The 17,850-nt window shown below is 45.1% G+C and overlaps 2 protein-coding genes across 3 annotated transcripts in view; one reads left to right on the forward strand and one right to left on the reverse strand.

The window, feature by feature from the left end:
* The window catches only part of PTPRO (protein tyrosine phosphatase receptor type O), a 241,249-nt gene extending 239,136 nt beyond the window's left edge, over positions 1–2,113 (forward strand). The window contains 1 exon segment of the mRNA XM_039244655.1: positions 932–2,113. The gene's annotated coding sequence lies outside the window, so the exon portion shown is untranslated.
* A 14,258-nt stretch (positions 2,114–16,371) lies between these two features.
* EPS8 (epidermal growth factor receptor pathway substrate 8) overlaps positions 16,372–17,850 on the reverse strand; it is a 186,883-nt gene continuing 185,404 nt past the window's right edge. For both annotated transcript variants that reach the window (XM_039244659.1, XM_039244658.1), the window contains exon 22: positions 16,372–17,638. In XM_039244659.1, the coding sequence (XP_039100590.1) occupies positions 17,525–17,638 (114 nt within the window). In that variant the 3' untranslated portion in view covers positions 16,372–17,524. The remainder of the gene's footprint in view (positions 17,639–17,850) is intronic.

Raw genomic sequence — 17,850 nt, forward strand, 5'->3', positions numbered from 1 at the left:
GAAAAGGCCATCATGGGCACCGTGTCTTAGAACAACAAAAGGCCACAGTCACCAGTTACACTGATTCTGTCCCCACTAATGGGGTCATAGGGAGAGATGAATACCACAGCAGATCTTAGGGCTTCCGTGTACCGTGGTGGGTACGTGTGACATTCCAGAACTTAAACAACTCATTGTGATATGACCTTCCTTTTCTCTCCCTGGAACCTTAAATTGTTCTGATATTGGATCTGTGCACAAAATATCAGGATACTCTCATCCAATTCTATTTAGATATTTTGTGCAAATGTTTTATTAACTACAAGGGTGAGACAAGGGGTTAGTTACAAAGAAGACACGGGCAGGAGCACACATCCCAAAGAAGAAAAACAATATTGACAATATTCTCTGGATCGTGGAGTTTAGGAACGCCTTGATCTCATCCATTATGTGAACATTTGCTTGAAGAGCTTCCTAAAAACATTAGTAACATAGTCCGTGCCTTGTGCTCAAATTGTCCAGGAGATCAGACTGGGGAGGTGTAAGTAATCTTAGCTGAAGTAACAATATGCCAACTGAAGTCAGTAACGGAGTGTGAAATGTATCTGAGTACACTGAGGTGGGGGTGGGGGACCGTCCACAGGGTGGGGAGAAGATGGCGGTGTTCTGTGGCAGAAAAAAGGAAGGATAAATAGCATATGGACCAGTGGGCAGCAGGGTAAGGTTAGCATTCTACCTTTATATCCATCAAAAGACAGAAAGCCCAAAGAGCCAGGAAGGATAAAGACTGAGAGACAGACAAATCTGTGGAAAAGGGAAAGGTATTTAGATCCACAGAAAGGATTTATGCAGAGAAAGATGTATAGGTCAACCTATGTCACAGAGCTGTCCGCGCGTGGCTTGACCCTCCTAGACTGCTTACTCTCTCTCTCTCTCCCCTCCCCCCCAACAGGACAGGACATGGTGTGCACCCATCCTCCCCTGCTTCCAGAATATTTTAGGGGCCCTGCTAGCCATGTTGCTAAGAAGAGCCCCTGCTTTGTAGTATGTGGCCAAGGAGATAATTTATCTCATTGAAGCACCGGGAAGACTTAGCCTTAAAGAGCCTCCAGTGTCTTTTGGACTCTTACTTCTGGACATTGAATAACGGACCAAATTCAACCGAACACCAGAAGGGTCCAGACGCTCCGCAAAGGGCAGGAAGCACAGCACTTCCGAAGAAGAGTTTCCTTGGCCCTTGGCTGGTTGGGCTGAGTTTTTGTTGTTGTTGTTTTTAAGTGCAATAATTTTTGTATGTGTGATTTTATCGGAAAGTTGAATTGTTTTCTACCCACACGACCGATCAAGCCCGTAGCCCAAGAGGGAACAGGCATTGTTAGTATCAAATTATACCTCATTGTTAAAAAGCAGCATGGCCACACATGAGGAAATGGTAATTCTGCTTCACGGAAATTGAACCGGCGAAATCTGTACTCCGACATTCAGCTGCTGGATCAGGAGCAGGGGAGGGTGCAGGGGGGAAGAGAGAAGGGTTGTACCCACGGATCAACTGCATATCTTTTCCAAATATGAAGCGCTGTAATTCAGCTTCAAAGTAGAGTAGGAAAAATATTTAAGTCTTAATTGTTCTAGTTCTTGATGGTTTTCTTCCCTATTAACAGCTAAGTGTTTTTCCCTTGGCCCTGTTGAACTAATGTCACCGTCCAGATTCTGTTTCAACAAATCTGATCTGGTTCAGAATCGTTTTAAGAAGGACTCTTTAGACTCCGTTGCTGTCTGAGCAACCTTGGTGCCTGGACTTTGCATTCCTTTTTCTGTTGACCTGCAGACATGTGAAAGCTGTTTCTTTGAGAACTATAGGCTGTGAAAACGCACTTTCTTTCCCCCAAAGAGCTGGGAACTTACGAAGTTATGGCAAGGAGCTGCAGCATGCTAGGACAATTATTTGGCGGCGTTTTGGGGTAATATTGTCAAGCGTCTCTATGGATTCCAGCATTTGATTTCTTTTCGTTTGGTTTCCTTTTTGGTTGTCAGTTTCGTTTTAACCAGTGTTAACTAGTAACATTTTATTCTTCGGTTTTGTACAACTACAGTACATGATTGTGAATTGTGACATACATGCTGTCGAGATGGATGGCATTGTGAAGCCTGGTACTTTGTGTCACTTCCTTAAAAAATAAGAGGCGATGGGATGGATATACAAAGGAAAACATTTTGAGTGGAGAGTAAACACAAGCTGACCGCTTCACTGTGGCACCGCGGCTGTCGTCCCTCCCCGTGCGCGAGCGCGCGCTGCCCCCTGTGTCTCCGACCGCCGCCCCTCGCCCCGGCTTCCCTTCATTCCCGATCATCTTCACGAAGCCATGTGCCCGGGATCAGCTTAATATTTTATCAGTGACCTCAGTGGTGGTGAAGGATGCCAGGTGAACAGCTTCACACCCCACCGTCTCTCGTCACCAAGAAGGCCTGGCCCCCGCAGACCTTGGCACAGTTCGGTGCAAGACCTGGCCAGTGCGTGTCAGGTTCACCTTGCAGGGGGAACGGCAGAAGGTGCCCACACCCTGCAGGTTAACAGCTTGGGCTCCCCAGGCATCGTCAGTTCTTACCTCCTTTCCCCTCCTTCTTGCCTCCCCGCTGCCGCCTCCTCTTCTCACCCCTACGCGTTCATTTCCCTTCTTGGACATGTTAATAATGTATCACTCGCTCCACTCGCGGGAACACACAGGGCTAAAGGAAGGTGGCGGGTGTATGTGTGACATCCTTAGATTTTCACACAAGGACAGGGCAGGAGTGACGTGCGCAAGCTTGGATGAGCCGATAAGATGCATGGGTGAGCCGGAATCCATTTCGTTTTCGTAGGCTGGAATATTACTTCCCCTGAAACTTAAAGCACTTCATAAATATTTCACGTTTTTCTTGAGCACCCCTTCAATGTAGGGATCAAATAGTACCAGGGCAATTTTGCCAAAAGAGAAGATGAGGTATCCGGAGATTAGACCACAAAAAGGGCACACGAAAACACTTTTCCCGATCGTTCCCTCAGGGGTGACCACAGCAGTCACTTTGGTACACTGATTCTCCTGAAATTGTAGAATTTATAGTGGGGAAAGCATCCATCTATCAGAAGCCTTGGGTTCAGAGAGAGAGAGAGAGAGAGGAAGAGAGAGCACACAAGAGTTGAGCTCGGGAGGGGTAGAGAGAGAGTAAGAGAGAGAATCCTAAGCAGACTGTGTGGACTGACTCATGAACCATGAGATCATGACCTGAGCTGAAATCAAGAGTCGGATAGTTAACCAACTGGGCCACCCAGGCACCCGAGAAGTCTTGGATTTAAATCCCAACAGATGCCTTTGGAACTTGCCTCTGCTGAGTCTCAGTTAACAAACTGTAGAATGGCCTCCTAAGAGCTCTCTGTCTTTCAGGTATAAAGAGTATCAGTATAATTCACCCAAAGATGCTCAGGTACCCTAAAACCATTTTAACTAGGTTCATTTTCACTCCAGGACTCGATTTGCGCATTCAGACTGGAGGCTGCCGGGGCCTCTGTATTATTAATAAGGTTTTTTTGTTTTTTAATCATCTGAGTAGTGCTACAACATCCTGAACATAGAGGCACTAGCACATGCCCTTCATTATAGCCTACGTGGTGCCTCGAGAGAGAGGAAGGCTTTAGAATTACAACATATTTAACTTTGAGTGCTACTGAGCTCCCATTTCCTCACTGCAAAAGTCAATGTCTGAAGTTCAGTGAGAAACTACCATTAAAGCCTCATTTATAAATTTAGTATCTAATACCAGCATAGCCATCACTACACATGCTATCATTTTATTGAACTTGAAAAGGAAAAAGAAAAGTGATGGATTACAACATTTTTTTAGGACAGCATTTTCATTCAAGGCTTATACTTATCCACTACAAAGTCAACATTACCCCCCAGATTTAAAATGAGAGAAGTTAGGAAGATTATTTCAATCTCTTATAAAATCTTTTATCAGATTTTTCCAGTGTCTCTCCATTTATAAAAGCTCTTCCCGCCCCTACCCCACCCCCAAAAGGCGGTGCATCTCTTAAGGAAGGCTGTGGTATCAACAGATAAAGCAGGGGCTACAGACTTTAGATCTGAATTTTTTTGTAGACCATATGATAGCTACTTGCTAGTGGGCTGGCCCTTAGCCAAGGAGTTAAAGTTACTGAATCCAGTCTCTAAGAGCCAAAATCCTCCCTGCTTTCTAGCAAGGAGGCCTTCCTTTCCACCTCAGGAAACGTCTGATGTAATGTGCCTCAAATTAGCTGGCTCGCTTCCTGGCTCACAGCTTTCTAGCCTGGCACTTGGCATGGGCCCCGAGTCCGGAGGCCATGGCCAGGACTATATATAACATCTACTTTGGCCATAGGGGTTACAAAGCAACCGACACAATAACACGTGCAAAGTTCTAACCCTCGTTTTTCACAGCCCCATTTTGGATGCATTTGAAAAATAACTTAGGCTATGACATGTCTGTTGCCGGGCTTTCCAGAACAACCCAGAGTTTTTTTGGTCAGTTTCGGCCCATGCTTATGGCAAGACCTGACCCTGGTGGGTCCCTCAATTAAAGATGGAGTGCGGTATGTCGCTCTGGGAGTTGTATCACGAGGGACATTAAGAAACTGAAGGTTGTCCAGGGGCACCTGGGTGGCTCACTCGATTAAGTGTCCAACCTTGGCTCAGGTCGTGGTCTCCTGGTTCCGTGGGTTCGAGCCCCATGTCCTGTGGTGGCTCTCTGGTGTCAGCCCAGAGTCTGCTTTGGATCCTCTGTCTTCCGATCTCTGCCCCTCCCCCACTTGTGCCTGTTCCCTTTCTCTCTGTCTCTCTCTCAGAGATAAATAAACATTTAAAAAAGAAGAAGAAGAAACTGCAGGCTGCCCAAGGCAGAGTCACCAGAACCATTAGGGACATGGAAAACAACAGATCATAATTACAAGACTTGAGAAAAGTGAGGCTGTTAAGCCTGGAGTAAAGGAAGATTCATTTGTTCATTCAATCATTAATTCCACAAATACTTATTTATCTAATCATGTTGAATGAATCAACCAACCAAGGGAAGATGTCTCAACCCCATGCAATAGGCTAGGCACATGGTGCCACATGCTAACTTTATGCCGTGGAATCAGTTTTATTATTGTTGGAAGGACCAAGAAAACATCAGTCAAGTCTTTTTCAACAGGTTTCACTCATATATCTCAAAACTGGATAGATTTTCTGCAATGAGGGACCAGTCGGGAGAAGGCTGGTAGGCTTTTCCCCCTGTGGTTTATGGAAGAGAACAGTGGTACTAGGTCCCCATTGTCCTTGTTGCTCATCAGCCACCACAGACCCTGACATGGTCTCTCTTTCTTGATGAGAATCATTAAGCTGGCCTACTGTCCAAATAGGACTCTCCTCAGCCATATATATATATATATATTCGTCATCTTCCAGGGATATATCCCTGGAAGATGGCGAATTCTCTTCTGCTGAACTAGGCAGAACAGCCCCCTCACCAGGCAGTCAGAAAGCATCTCCTTCTTCTGCGTGCAAATCTAGGGACGTTCCTGACACCAAGGCTGTATGAGTCCATCCCTCTCGTGGATATAGGCTTTAAGCCCAAGTCACTTCCCCATTTTGGTAAAAGGGCAGGTGCTGTGTGAGTGCCAGTGCCCAGAGCTGCTTGGGACGGAGGCCTCATTTCAAACCATTCAATTTGAGAAAGAGTTGATTTCTAACCCTCTCGAACCCTATGAGGCACTGGGGCTGTGAAGACAGATGAGACAAGATTCCTCCTTCAAGGAATTTACGTTCTATTCGGGGAAATTGGAAGTGAACCTAAGGGCAACGAAGTGTTACAGGGGCTGTGATAGAAAAGCACAAAGCACCCAGTGCAGGCTCCAGAGCAGGATAGGCACTTATTTTCCAGCAGGGTCCAAAAAGGCTACCCTCCGCCATATCCAAGTGTTAATGCCTATGGAACTCTACTAAGGAACGCTAAGGAAGTACACGCATTCTGCAATCAGCAAGCGTTCATAGAACCCATTGTATCATTCACCGGGGCCCATGTGAGGAACCTGACCTCCATGCCTGCCTCTGACACTTTTCTTCCTTTTTCACTTGACTCTAAAGTGACAATGTCCAAGCCTGCCCAGGCAGCTCCAGCTCATGTGTCATTCTGCAGAATCCAGTGGATTTACCGTTACTGCAGAGGTAACAGCGCATGTTGGGGCTACATTTTCCAGCTACTTGCAGTTAGTGCTGTCCAAGGCAAGATGGGCAGAAATGCTGAAATCCTCTCCCCGGCCTGTGACCTTTGATGATCACCCAGGAACAACCTTCCATCTCTGTCTGTCTATTCTATCTATCTATCTATCTATCTATCTATCTATCTATCTATCTATCTATCATCTATCTATCTATCATCTATCTCTTTTTCTATCATCTAGCATCTATCTCCATCCCTCCCTTCCTCCCTCCAGATCAAGATGGTGATGCCAAAAAACCAGAAGGAGGCTGGGGCCTCAAATCACTACCTGAAGCACGAATGAATACCTTGCCTGCCCCAGCTCATGATGTGACTGAGTAACACCTTTCCACTGTGTTCTCACAGTGATTCTGGTAGCATCGGCGCTGGCCATCACCCTGCTCTTAAATAATACGGCAGCACAAGGATATACTTTACAGCTGTGTGTGGCTTCAGGTACCGTGGGAGTTTTCCTGGGCAGTGGTGTGAACTTCCCAATAAAGTTCCCAGAAGGCAGGTGAAAGATGAAACAGAGCAGAGCAAGGTCACCCCACAATGCAAACAAGTGCTCAGGAAAGGCCACAGGAGCAACGATGGTTCTTTAAATAAATAAAGTTTTCTATGGAAATATATGCATTCTTCTCCAGAAGTGCTTTTTGCTCGAAGTCTTTCGCCTTGAATGAGGCTATTGACTCCGAATCAAAGTCCTGCATTTCTGAGAACAACAGACCCCACAGTGGTTTCACATCAATGAAAGCCCAAACACACAGGGGGCCGTGAGGCTTGGCAAGTGAGGTGAAGTTCAGCAAACCGTGCCTTTGCCTCGGGTACGTCACGGTAGGTTCCAGAGCAGTGGCTAGGAGTTCAGTGCCAGCTGACACAAAATATTGTTGTTCACTTCTAAGAATACCAACAAGGCCCAAAGGGCCATTTAAGCGAGCGAAAGGACTGCGACCACTACTGTCTCTACAAATACGAAACAGAATGGTCTCAAAGGGTCCTTTCATGTCCGAAACCAAACTAGAGCCCATCACCCCCACCCCCCCCCCCCCCCCCCCCCAACCCCAAAACCAATAAATGACTTGGGAAGCAGTATAGCAGAGTGGAGAGGTTTAGAACAAGGGACTGTGTGGATGGAGAGAGACTTGAGATTCTGTGCCTGGCTGTGACTCAGTTATCTCATCTGTGAAATGGACACGGTGATGGTAGCTTGATGATAGCTCAGGGCTTCAAGAAGATAAAGGAAATAACACGTGGTGGGCTGAAAACAACGCCTGGAGAAACAGCATGTTGCATGGCTCCCCGGGACAAGCAAACCTCCCACAGCCTCCAAGGGCCATCTTGGAATTCTTGGACTTGATGAGAGCATCTGGAGCTGGTCCCTGAGCCGGGCTGGGTCAGTTTCCCCAGGATGACAAGTGAACCCTTACCTCCATTCCTACCGCACACACACACCTCAGAACATAAAGGAGGTGCAGCCTGTGACCCATGTGGACTTTTGTGTCATAGGCACGTGGTGCTGAAGCAGGAGCTGGTCTTCGGGATCAGAGTCCTGGACGGTCCATGGCCTGGCTTTCTACTCTGGTTCTCTACCCCCAAGTATATCAGCAATGTGTATTCTGTGTCTGGGTGTGCAGTACCCACCCTCGAGGCAAAGCAATGCCACGGCCTGATTCACATTCAGTGAACACGTCTCCAAGTGTGCAGGCAAGCTGCGCAATTTCACGGCACCAAAACAATGTGTGAAAAGCTGACTACTTCGAAGACAGAGAAGCTGATTTGTACCGACTGTAAGATGTAAGAGTTCCCAGTTAACCCTGCTGGGTAGTAGAGTGAAGAATACAGGCTCGGAGTGAGCAGACACCACTGGAACACCACTCGCTGCCTCAGAGAAGGAGTCTCCTTGTTAGTGAGCAGGAAGAAGATCTTCCTCCACAGGGTTGTGTTAAGGATTAAATGTAAGGCTCTTGGTGTGGTGCCTGGTGGTCTGAGGTGCGGAGTGACATGAATAAAGAAGGGCAGATTTTGAGTTCCAGCAGCCTGTGCTCTGAACACTTAGAGTGTCATAGCAGCGAGCCCTTGAGAAGTCACTGTCGCTGAGCCTAAGTGTCCCCACAAAGTACAAGCAGCCTCGCGGAGGTGCGCTAAGAGTCGGAGCCAGTTGTGTAAAGCGCCAGCCGAGGGCCTGGCAGCGTCTGTATGGAATAAACACTGTCCGGTTCTCCAAGTCTCTCAGTGCTTCCGAACACCAAACCCCCCACTCATTCGGGTACCGAGATGTCCCCAGAGCAGACACGCCCAGTGGGTTCCCGGATGCCCTGTGGGAACATTTCCCATGAGATGCCGTCTATGAGGCCTGCTCCCTAGGTTAGCGGTTGCGACAGTCCATACTAAGTGGGACACTAAGTGCCACACGTGGAGGCAGCCGCTCGGTAAGGGACGCCTCACCTGCACACACATCTGACAGGAGTGTGGGAAACTCAGTCTGACAAATGCTAAAAGAAGTGAGAAGCACCCAAGCAATTTCCAGAGAGCTGTTTTAATTTGCATTTTGTAAATCCATTGTGCTGTCATCAAGGCATAAAGCAACAATAGTCATTTTCCTCATTTCTTTTTTCTATTGCTACAAGACAAATGAAATCACTTACCTAAATGTCTACATTCTGCCCTATAATAAGATTGGTTATAGAGAGGAGGTCATAGACTCACTTCCCTGTGCTGTTTGCCTCATGCAAAATGTGTCTTCACCAACTGGCCGCACAATACTGGGTTGCTGTTAAGTTACTAATAGACTAGACCTTGTCATCTTGCAAAGGGCTATAGTTGTTTTTTTTTTTTTTAATGTTTTATTTATTTCTGAGAGAGAGAGACAGCGTGAGCAGGGGAGGGTCAGGGAGAGAGGGAGACACAGAATTGGAAGCAGGCTCCAGGCTCTGAGCTAGCCGTCGGCGCAGAGCCTGACGTGGGGCTCGAACCCACAATCCGTGAGATCATGACCCGAGCCGAAGTCGGACGCTCAACCGACTGAGCCACCCAGGTGCCCCCAAAAGGGCTTTATTTTATAAGCTGGACAACAGAGCATGGCAATTGTCTTAGCCTGTGGCTCAGTGGCTCTGCCTCTTTCATCTCATCCCTGGTCACACTGATTCTTTTCCCACGTGCCTCCGGGAAGCTGAAGATGACCCTGTCACCCTGCCACTGTTACATTTACTGGATAAACCACACGCCACAGACTAACTTGCAGCGAATGTGTGTCTCTTCCTGGTCCCAGCCCGGCCGTCACCGGGAAGCTTGGGACCAGGATCAGCTAATATTGGTCAATTTATTGGCATCCTCTATAATTTCCACTTCAAAGCCTAAGTATGAAACTAAAGAGACGATGTCCAAAGGCAACTTTCTTGTCCAAATAAAGTGTTGCTTTGAAGGGGTGGTCAGCCACCTGCAATTTCCCAAAGGTGTAAATGACTGCTGAGGTCAGATCTACTTGTGGGCATGGAATAATCAGCTCCCAGTACACCTTCATGGTCACCCGCAAGGACCTTTGTGGGGGAGGGAACCTATGAGACCTGGGCCTGTGGCTTCCAAATGAGGCTCCATCTTTCCTCTCTGTAGCTTCAGCATTCTAGCTCTGACTTCACCTATTTTATACAGTGGTATATACTACATAAAATGTCATGTTTTGGAAGGATACTTTTTATGCTTCAAATCTTTGTGTATACTGACCTATGATACCCGAGAGTGAAGATTTGCAGAATATGCGGAAGTCCAAGAGAGCTGAGTCCGAATTTAGTTTTTCTACTTACTGGGTGACTTAGTACAAGCTACTTGAGTTATATCCGAGTTTCAATCTCGTCTGTAAAGTGAAGATGTATGTGAGAGATCGTAGGGTACCGAGCTCACTTCTTGTTTCCCTTTCCTTAGAATAGATGGGGCACCGAAGGCCTTAGCATGTGATACCAGCTTAAAGTAAGAAACTTTAAAACAGGACAGGCTATAGATACTAATTTCTCACCAGGTGTGTGTGTTAGTCCTTGTTCTTCCATTATTTCCAAGAGACTGGGTGTTCATTTGGGGCAGTGACAGGAGTAACTAACGTTGGAGAAATTTTGCTCCGCTCCACAGCCAGGCTTGAGGGACAAGAAAAGAAGCAGGAATTGGGCCAAGTGCCTGGACCTACACTCAGGAAGGAAAGAGCTCATGGGGTCAGCCTGGACCAGGACCATCTGGGCCTGGCAGGAGCCCTGATTCAGTGCCCGTCAGGTGCCCACACCAAACCAAAGGCCTCCTTTCTAATACTGTTACGGTCTCCTTGTGTAAGCATTGAGAGGAAAGTGAGCAGACCCAGCTCTGGTGAGAACTCTGCATAATCCCTTGTGCAGCCTCCATAAATTTACTTTTAGAAAACAAGTGAATCTCAATTTGCTTTGGGTTTTCTTAGAGAAAAGTGTTGGATGGAAGAGTTTTAAGTGATTAGAGCATCTCCCACATTTGTTTCCTATGACCCAGTGCATCTTAAGTGGAGGAGGGAAAGAGAACATTTACTGCTCACCTTTCATAAGCAGTACCAGACTCCAATCATTGGGAAAGGGAAACTCACCGGCTCTTTGTTTGGGGATAATTCCCCAAATGCAGTGCAGCAAGCTCAGCTTGAATAGTTAGTCCTGCTAAAATGAGGCGGCAAAATCGGAGTTCAGGGCACTGGGAGGGGCTAGAATTTTGAAAGACAGGCACCAGAGTGGGACTATTTGTGCAGAGACCGGCCACAGAAATCTGGAAGTGAATCCCCAGTGTGCAGAGTAATATCCCCCAATGTTTCGCAGAGCGTGGCTGCTACAAGGTTGACAGTGGAATAGAGCTCCCAAGGAGCTGTGCCCAGGGGACAGTAGAGGTCCAGCCCAGCAAAAGCGAAGAGACCTGTTTAACACCCTCTAACACTTGGGGAATCTACCTGAGATATGAACTACCCTGGAAATTCATCCAAAAAAGTCAATTCCTTAGAAGTAAGGACTTCACAGTAAAAACTACTCTTGACAGGTACCGACAAAGCCTAAAATTAAGCACTGGCCAGATGTGCAGAACAGAAAGAGAGTGTAGCTAAAGTCCAATCAAGTTAGAAGATGTTGTGAAACACCCTGGGCCATCAGGATCCATCCTGGCAAAGTATAAAATCAAAGACATGCAAGTTCACAGTGATCAGCCAGTACTGAATACGCTTCAAAGACACTTAACAGGTTCCAGAATATCTAAAACATTTCTAGGGGCACCTGGGTGGCTCAGTCAGTTAAGCATCTGACTTCGGCTCGGGTCATGATCTTGTGGTTTGTGAATTCGAGCCCCACGTCTGTCTGTGCTGATAGCTCAGAGCCTGGAGCCTGCTTTTGATTCTGGGTCTCCCTTTCTCCCCCTCCCCTGCTTAGACTCTCTTTCCCTCTCAAAAATAAATAAACATTAAAAAATTATAATAGAGGGGCACTTGGGTGGCTTAGTCGGTTGAGCGACTGACTTCAGCTCAGGTCGTGATCTCACAGTTTGTGGGTTCAAGCCCCGTGTCGGGCTCTGTGCTGACAGCTCAGAGCCTGGAGCCTGTTTCAGATTCTGTGTCTCCCTCTCTCTCTGACCCTCCCCTGCTCACACTCTCTATCTCTCCCTCTCTCAGAAATAAAACTTAAAAAAAAATTATAATAGAACATATCTATGATGCCAAGTATATAATAAAAAATATTACTATACATGCAAAAAAAAGAGGAAACTGGAACGCACAGTGGGGGAGAGAAAAAGCAATCAATAGAAACTGAGCCTGAGATGGCCCAAATATTGGATTTAGCAGATAAGGATTATAAAGTATCTATTACGTGTTAAAGAAATAAAAAGTTATTCAAATAACCGGAGAGAAATATTTTAATGAGTAAACAGTCTCTCAGCACAGAAATGAAAGCTAAATAAAAGCATGAAATGTAAGTTCTACAACTCATAAAATACAAGAACTGAAAAGACAAATACTCTGAATTAACAGCATGTTGGAGAAACGATCACAGGGGCAGGGGAGAGCCGGTGAGCCTGAATACATAGTAACATATATTTTCCAATGTGAAGCATATGAAACAAATTTTTTTAAAAGAGATTCAGAGATTGCTGGGATACCAACTGGCCTACTATACATGAAATAGGAGGCCAAGGAGAAGAAGAGAGAAAGGAGCAGAAAAAGTACTGGACAGAATATGGGCTTCAACAATGGTAAAACATGACTTACTCTTGAATCTCACGCAAGATAAACACCAAGAAAACTACATCTGTTAACTTTATAATCAGCCTGTTGAAAATGAAAGACACTGGAAAAAAGTCCTGAAAAGAGCCGGAAGGAAAAAGCATGCATGATGACTGACTTACCGTTAGGAACAATGGAAGCCGCAGATCAGTGGAATAAAAACTGGCAACCTAGATATGTATTCGGTGAAATATGTACTTTAAAAAGCAAGGTGACTCCAAGTTTGGGCCCCGATGGAATCAGAGAACCTGGATTTACCCTCTAGCCTGAACAATTAAAAAAACAAGCAAAATGTGTGACATTTATGAAAGAACAGTTTTCAAGATACTGGATACTGGGCATTAAATGGCTGTGATCATTGAAAGATGAAAATCAAATGGAAAAAACCCTACATGTGCTCCAGCTTTCTGCCTAGATACTGTCTCCAACCTGGAGTGCGGGAAGGGAGAGCCCACTTGGGGGTTCACAGAACCCCCGAGTTGAGGCCACAAATCTCACAGCGTAGCAAGGGCAAAGGGGCTAAGGTTCACAGCGCAGAGTAACCGAGAGGAGAAAGCAGTGTGGAGAGCGAGTTCTGGAGATCCCTCCACGATCTGCACAGAGTCTTATGCTGAAAATGGACCAGTGAAAGCACATGAGAAAACGCTCATGGTTGAGGAAGGAACCACCTTTCAGGAACAATTATCAGAGCTCACACAAAACCAGGAATAGTTCTCACCATTGGCTAGAGTAGAAAACATGCTAATTCATGGAACAATAGGTTGGGTATTCAGGAGGGTTTTGCCTCACCAGTGGGATAAAATTAGGTTTAATGCAAATGCTACTCTCAAGTTCCCCCTGACAAAGACAAGATCAGAAAGAACCAAACTCTTTCCTGGTAACTTAACAGCATCCCAAAACAAAGTACGAAGATATTTATAGGAATATAGAAGAATCCAAAAAGGTAAAACTTACAATGTCTTTGATCCAAATAAAAATCACCAGGCACATAAAGAAACAAAGAAAGAAGACCCCATAATGCATTAAAAAACTCAATTAAAATTAACCTGTAAGTTATGATAGAACCTATAAATAAGAACATTAAGACATATATTTTAACTGTATTCTCTATAATTTTTAAAAATTTATTTTGAGGCCGCATGGGCAGAGAGAGGGGGAGAAAGAGAATCCCAAGCAGGCTCTGTACTGTCAGCATAGAGCCTGATGCAAGGCTCAATCTCATGAACCGTGAGATCATGACCTGAGCTGAAACCAAGAGTCAGATGCTTCACCAACTGAGCCACCCAGGTGCCCCTGTATTCTCTATGATTGATAAAGAAATATTAAGTAAATTGAGACATGGAAGATATTTTAAACTATCAAATTAAACTTTTAGAGATGAAAACTCTAATGTCTGAAACGGAAAATACAATGAAAGAGACTAGAATTAGACGAGAGACTCCAGAAGAAAATAGTGAACTTGAAGACAGCAAGAGAAACCACCCAAAATGAAACTCTGAGAAAAAGGTTAGGTAAAAAATTAACAGCATCGAGGAACTTGGGGAAATGTCAAATGGTCTAATATACATAAAATTGGGAGACTTTCAAGGCTAGAAAGGCAGGAGGGACAGAAGGGGAAAAAAAAGTAATAATCGCTGAGAATATTGCCAAATTTAATAAAAACTGCAATCCCACAATTCCAAGAAGCTCAATGAACACCAAGAACAGGAACCAAGAAGAAAACTACACAAAGGCCACATTATAACCGAACGGGTTAACACCAGTGAAGAGACCACCAGTTTGGCAGCAGCAATTAATCCAGTGGTGGTAGGTGATTCTAGTTTCTAGATTCTCCCATCCTACACTTTCAGAACCAACATGACTACACCTCCTCGGGGATATGAGCATCAAGTGTCCAGAATCCTCTCCCCAAAGGTCTCTGTCCCAGCTCTTCATGGCATCTCTCCTCTGTGTTCCTGAGGCGCCAGCACCAACACCAGACAGCGCCTCCCCCAAGGCTCTGGGTCCAAGATTTCTAGGCCCTTTCCCCAGGCATCCAAATGCTAATAGACCTAACCCCTCCCCACCCCCCCTTTGCTCCCCCAGCCCGAGGCGTGGAAGCTGGGTCCTATTATTACCACCTCTGTGCTCTGTTTTTGCCTATTTAACCAATTCTTTATATTAAATACTATTTAAACAAGAAAAGGATGAATGCATCTTGTTAGGTAAAAGTATGAACTTTTAAAAACTATTATATGGAATCTCAAATATGTACAGAGGAGCAACTATCCAGGCCAAACAGCCAGGACTGGAATGGACTGTATATTGAGCTCGTTCAAATCTACCGTTCTTTTCTCATCTTTGTGATTTGGGACTTCGCCAGCTGTGTTCCCAGCAGATCCCGCCCAGAGAGTGCTGCAGGGGGACAAGCAGCTGGAAGGGGCGAGCCACTTGCTGCCTCCTGTTTTACCTCCTGATTACATTAACATCGCCCTAACATTAGCTCACTGTGTAAGTAGCAATTGATCGCCAGAAGGTTCCAGCTACCAGTTTGCTTGTTTTCCCCGCGCTCCCAGAGCAGCCTCCCTGTGCCCTCATGGAAATCTGAGTCCCAGCTGGCTGGCGGGGTCTCCTGAGGTCTGCATCCCAGCTCGGTGGGTTTGCTTTCCAGTTTTCTCAGCTGAATTCCTATCTGAATTGCTGAGGCAACGGCACCAGACAGGTCGAGCCTCCTTCTCAGAGGTTTGTTGCTGCTGCTGCTGCTGCTTCTGTTTTTTTTTTTTTTTAATGTTTTATTTATTTCTAGGAGAGAGAGAGAGAGAGAGAGAGAGAGAGACAGCGTGAGCAGGGGAGGGTCAGAGAGAGAGGGAGTCACAGACTCTGAAACAGGCTCCAGGCTCCGAGCTGGCAGTCAGCACAGAGCCCGACGCGGGGCCCGAACCCACGAACCGTGAGATCATGACCTGAGCGAAAGTCGGACGCTTAACCGACTAAGCCACCCAGGCGCCCCACTGCTGTTGTTGTTTTTACCAACTGTGAGGTCTTTTCTCTAAAATTCTCAGGTACCACGGACCAAACTCCCCAGATGTCTGGATCCAGAGTCTACAGTCCGTCTCCCTCAAAGATTCTAAATTCTGCTAAGTCCAACTCTTCCCTTTGTTCCCACAGCTCGGAAGGCAGTTAACTGCTTCCTGCAGTCACCACCGTGGTGATATCTTCCACTGGAGTTTTAGAGCACACGGACATCCTTATAAACTACACCAGTTCTTGCAATATCACTTACGTCACAACACACTCAGGTTATCTGACCTTTCCTATCTATTTTCTCTCGTCTCTCCCCTACATTTTCAGAGATTTTCAGTAAGGGCCAAGTTATAAATGTGTGTCTGTGCTTACGACATGGAAAAGATCTGGAGTCACGTTCATCATTCTCTTTGTTTGTTCCACTCTGTCCGATGGGCATTGTTACAGGGAGACTCAGAAATGGAAGATTAGCAACTCCCGTGCCTTTCATAATTAGGGGGGAAATTAGACCTGCGAAGCTGTTTCCTGATCTACAAAATACAACTCACAGAGTTCTTGCAGAAACCTCAGGAAGCACTTCTGTGGGAGCACTTCGTAATCCTAAGTGCCGTGCACTTTTGTTTTCACTGCTGTGACCAGTTCTGACTGGAGGGTAGAAGGGAAAGATAATGAAATGAGAGAGGTGGGAAGAAGAGAGACCAGTGAATAAAGTATTGCAGAACGGATTTTACCCACTCAGAAACATACTGGAGATCAGCCAAAAACACAACAAATAAAAAAAGAGCCGGCTTGTTGCTCCCATTCCATTCCACCCTGATCCACAGCCCACGGACCACAGATCCCATTTGCCAGTGAGACGGAAGCCATTTCTTAACATCCAGCAAATACTGTTTATTGCAGACTTTCCAGCTGACTGTGAAAAAGGCACTATGAAAATTAATGAATCTAGATAATCTCTCTAAATGGATTTATGTTAAAATATACAACATTCTTACATAACATCTGTTTCATATATGTGAAATAATATAACATTTAATGACAAAAATTGTGTTTCCAAAAATAACATTTGTTGAAGGTTAAGTATCTTTCTTTTCTCTATCTAGAATCTTTCATGGGATTAAAATATGTGTAAATTAAGTGTTTCTTATTACCAGAAGAACTTGACACGGATAAACACATAAAATGGCCCCAACATCCCTTTAACTACTTATATCAATATTCAGAACTGAGGCCTTCGTTAGCAAAATACTGTAACGTACACCAATGTGGGCTACTTCCTGTGACACACTTTGACTGTATATGACCTCTTTTCCACTTGTGCTTTCTTACATGTAAGAACACAATACAGATAATAAGCAGAATATAAACTAAATCAAAATACAGGCTATACAAGGAGTTGTGATCAACAGAGCCATGATACATAAAATGTCTTGGGGATGCTTCCTAGGCTTCTATTTGCATGTCCAAGGCCTTGTTGTACTTTACAGTTCATTAAGTGTTTTGATTTTTTTTAAAGAAAACCGTTGGCATTAAGAACTTTAAATAAATCTAAACGTTCTATCATTGAGTATGTCAAAGGAGAGACCTAAGTAAGCAGAGGCTAGCCTAAAGCAAGCTACACTCGGAATGACAGACACCAGAGTCATGGGCAAAACTAAAATTATTTAGATTATAAATCACGGACAATATCTTAGTTTTGCTGCAAGAAGTAAATTCACCACTGTCAAAAAATGCCGGCTTATCCACTGAGGTGGGGATGACATAAGTAATCCAGTAAAGGAAACCTGACCTTGGTGGAGTAGGCCAACACATTTCCCAAGGGTAAAACATCTATTTAAAAGTATTCAGCTTTAATAAAAATAATGGGCCAGGAAACAAGTCCTCTGCTTACTTATGTTTGCATTGTTTCTTTATGGCGATAAATTAAGTATTCCAAGAAATAAGGATCTGACATTCCCTTCATGGCTTCTTAAAACAAAGCACGTTGGAATAATGCCAAAAATTTCAATGGAGTTTAAAAACAAATTAGTGACTGCTCCCCTCATCAAAAGATTCCACTCCTGAATCACTAGCAGCAGCACTGATTTTCTCCTGTCGTCTTCGCATGATTTCTTGCAACTCGGAGCTGCCGCTGTTATCCTGAAAAATAAACTCGGTTCAGACAAGATGGTGACTGGTTTGTGCAGGCTTCAGGTCATGTAATGAAATGGTTCAGGGTAAAAGTCCTTTGTTTTTCTTCTAATTATCTCTTGGGGAAAACGGAAGGCTGCCCTTCATATAAGTGATGCTTCTGGACTTCACTAATCCATCCCATTAATCAGTTTTTCATTTATGGGAAGTCTTAAGGCAAT

This window comes from Hyaena hyaena, unplaced genomic scaffold (genome assembly GCF_003009895.1).
Source record: "Hyaena hyaena isolate Hyena2069 unplaced genomic scaffold, ASM300989v1 scaffold_247, whole genome shotgun sequence".
Lineage (NCBI taxonomy): Eukaryota > Metazoa > Chordata > Mammalia > Carnivora > Hyaenidae > Hyaena > Hyaena hyaena.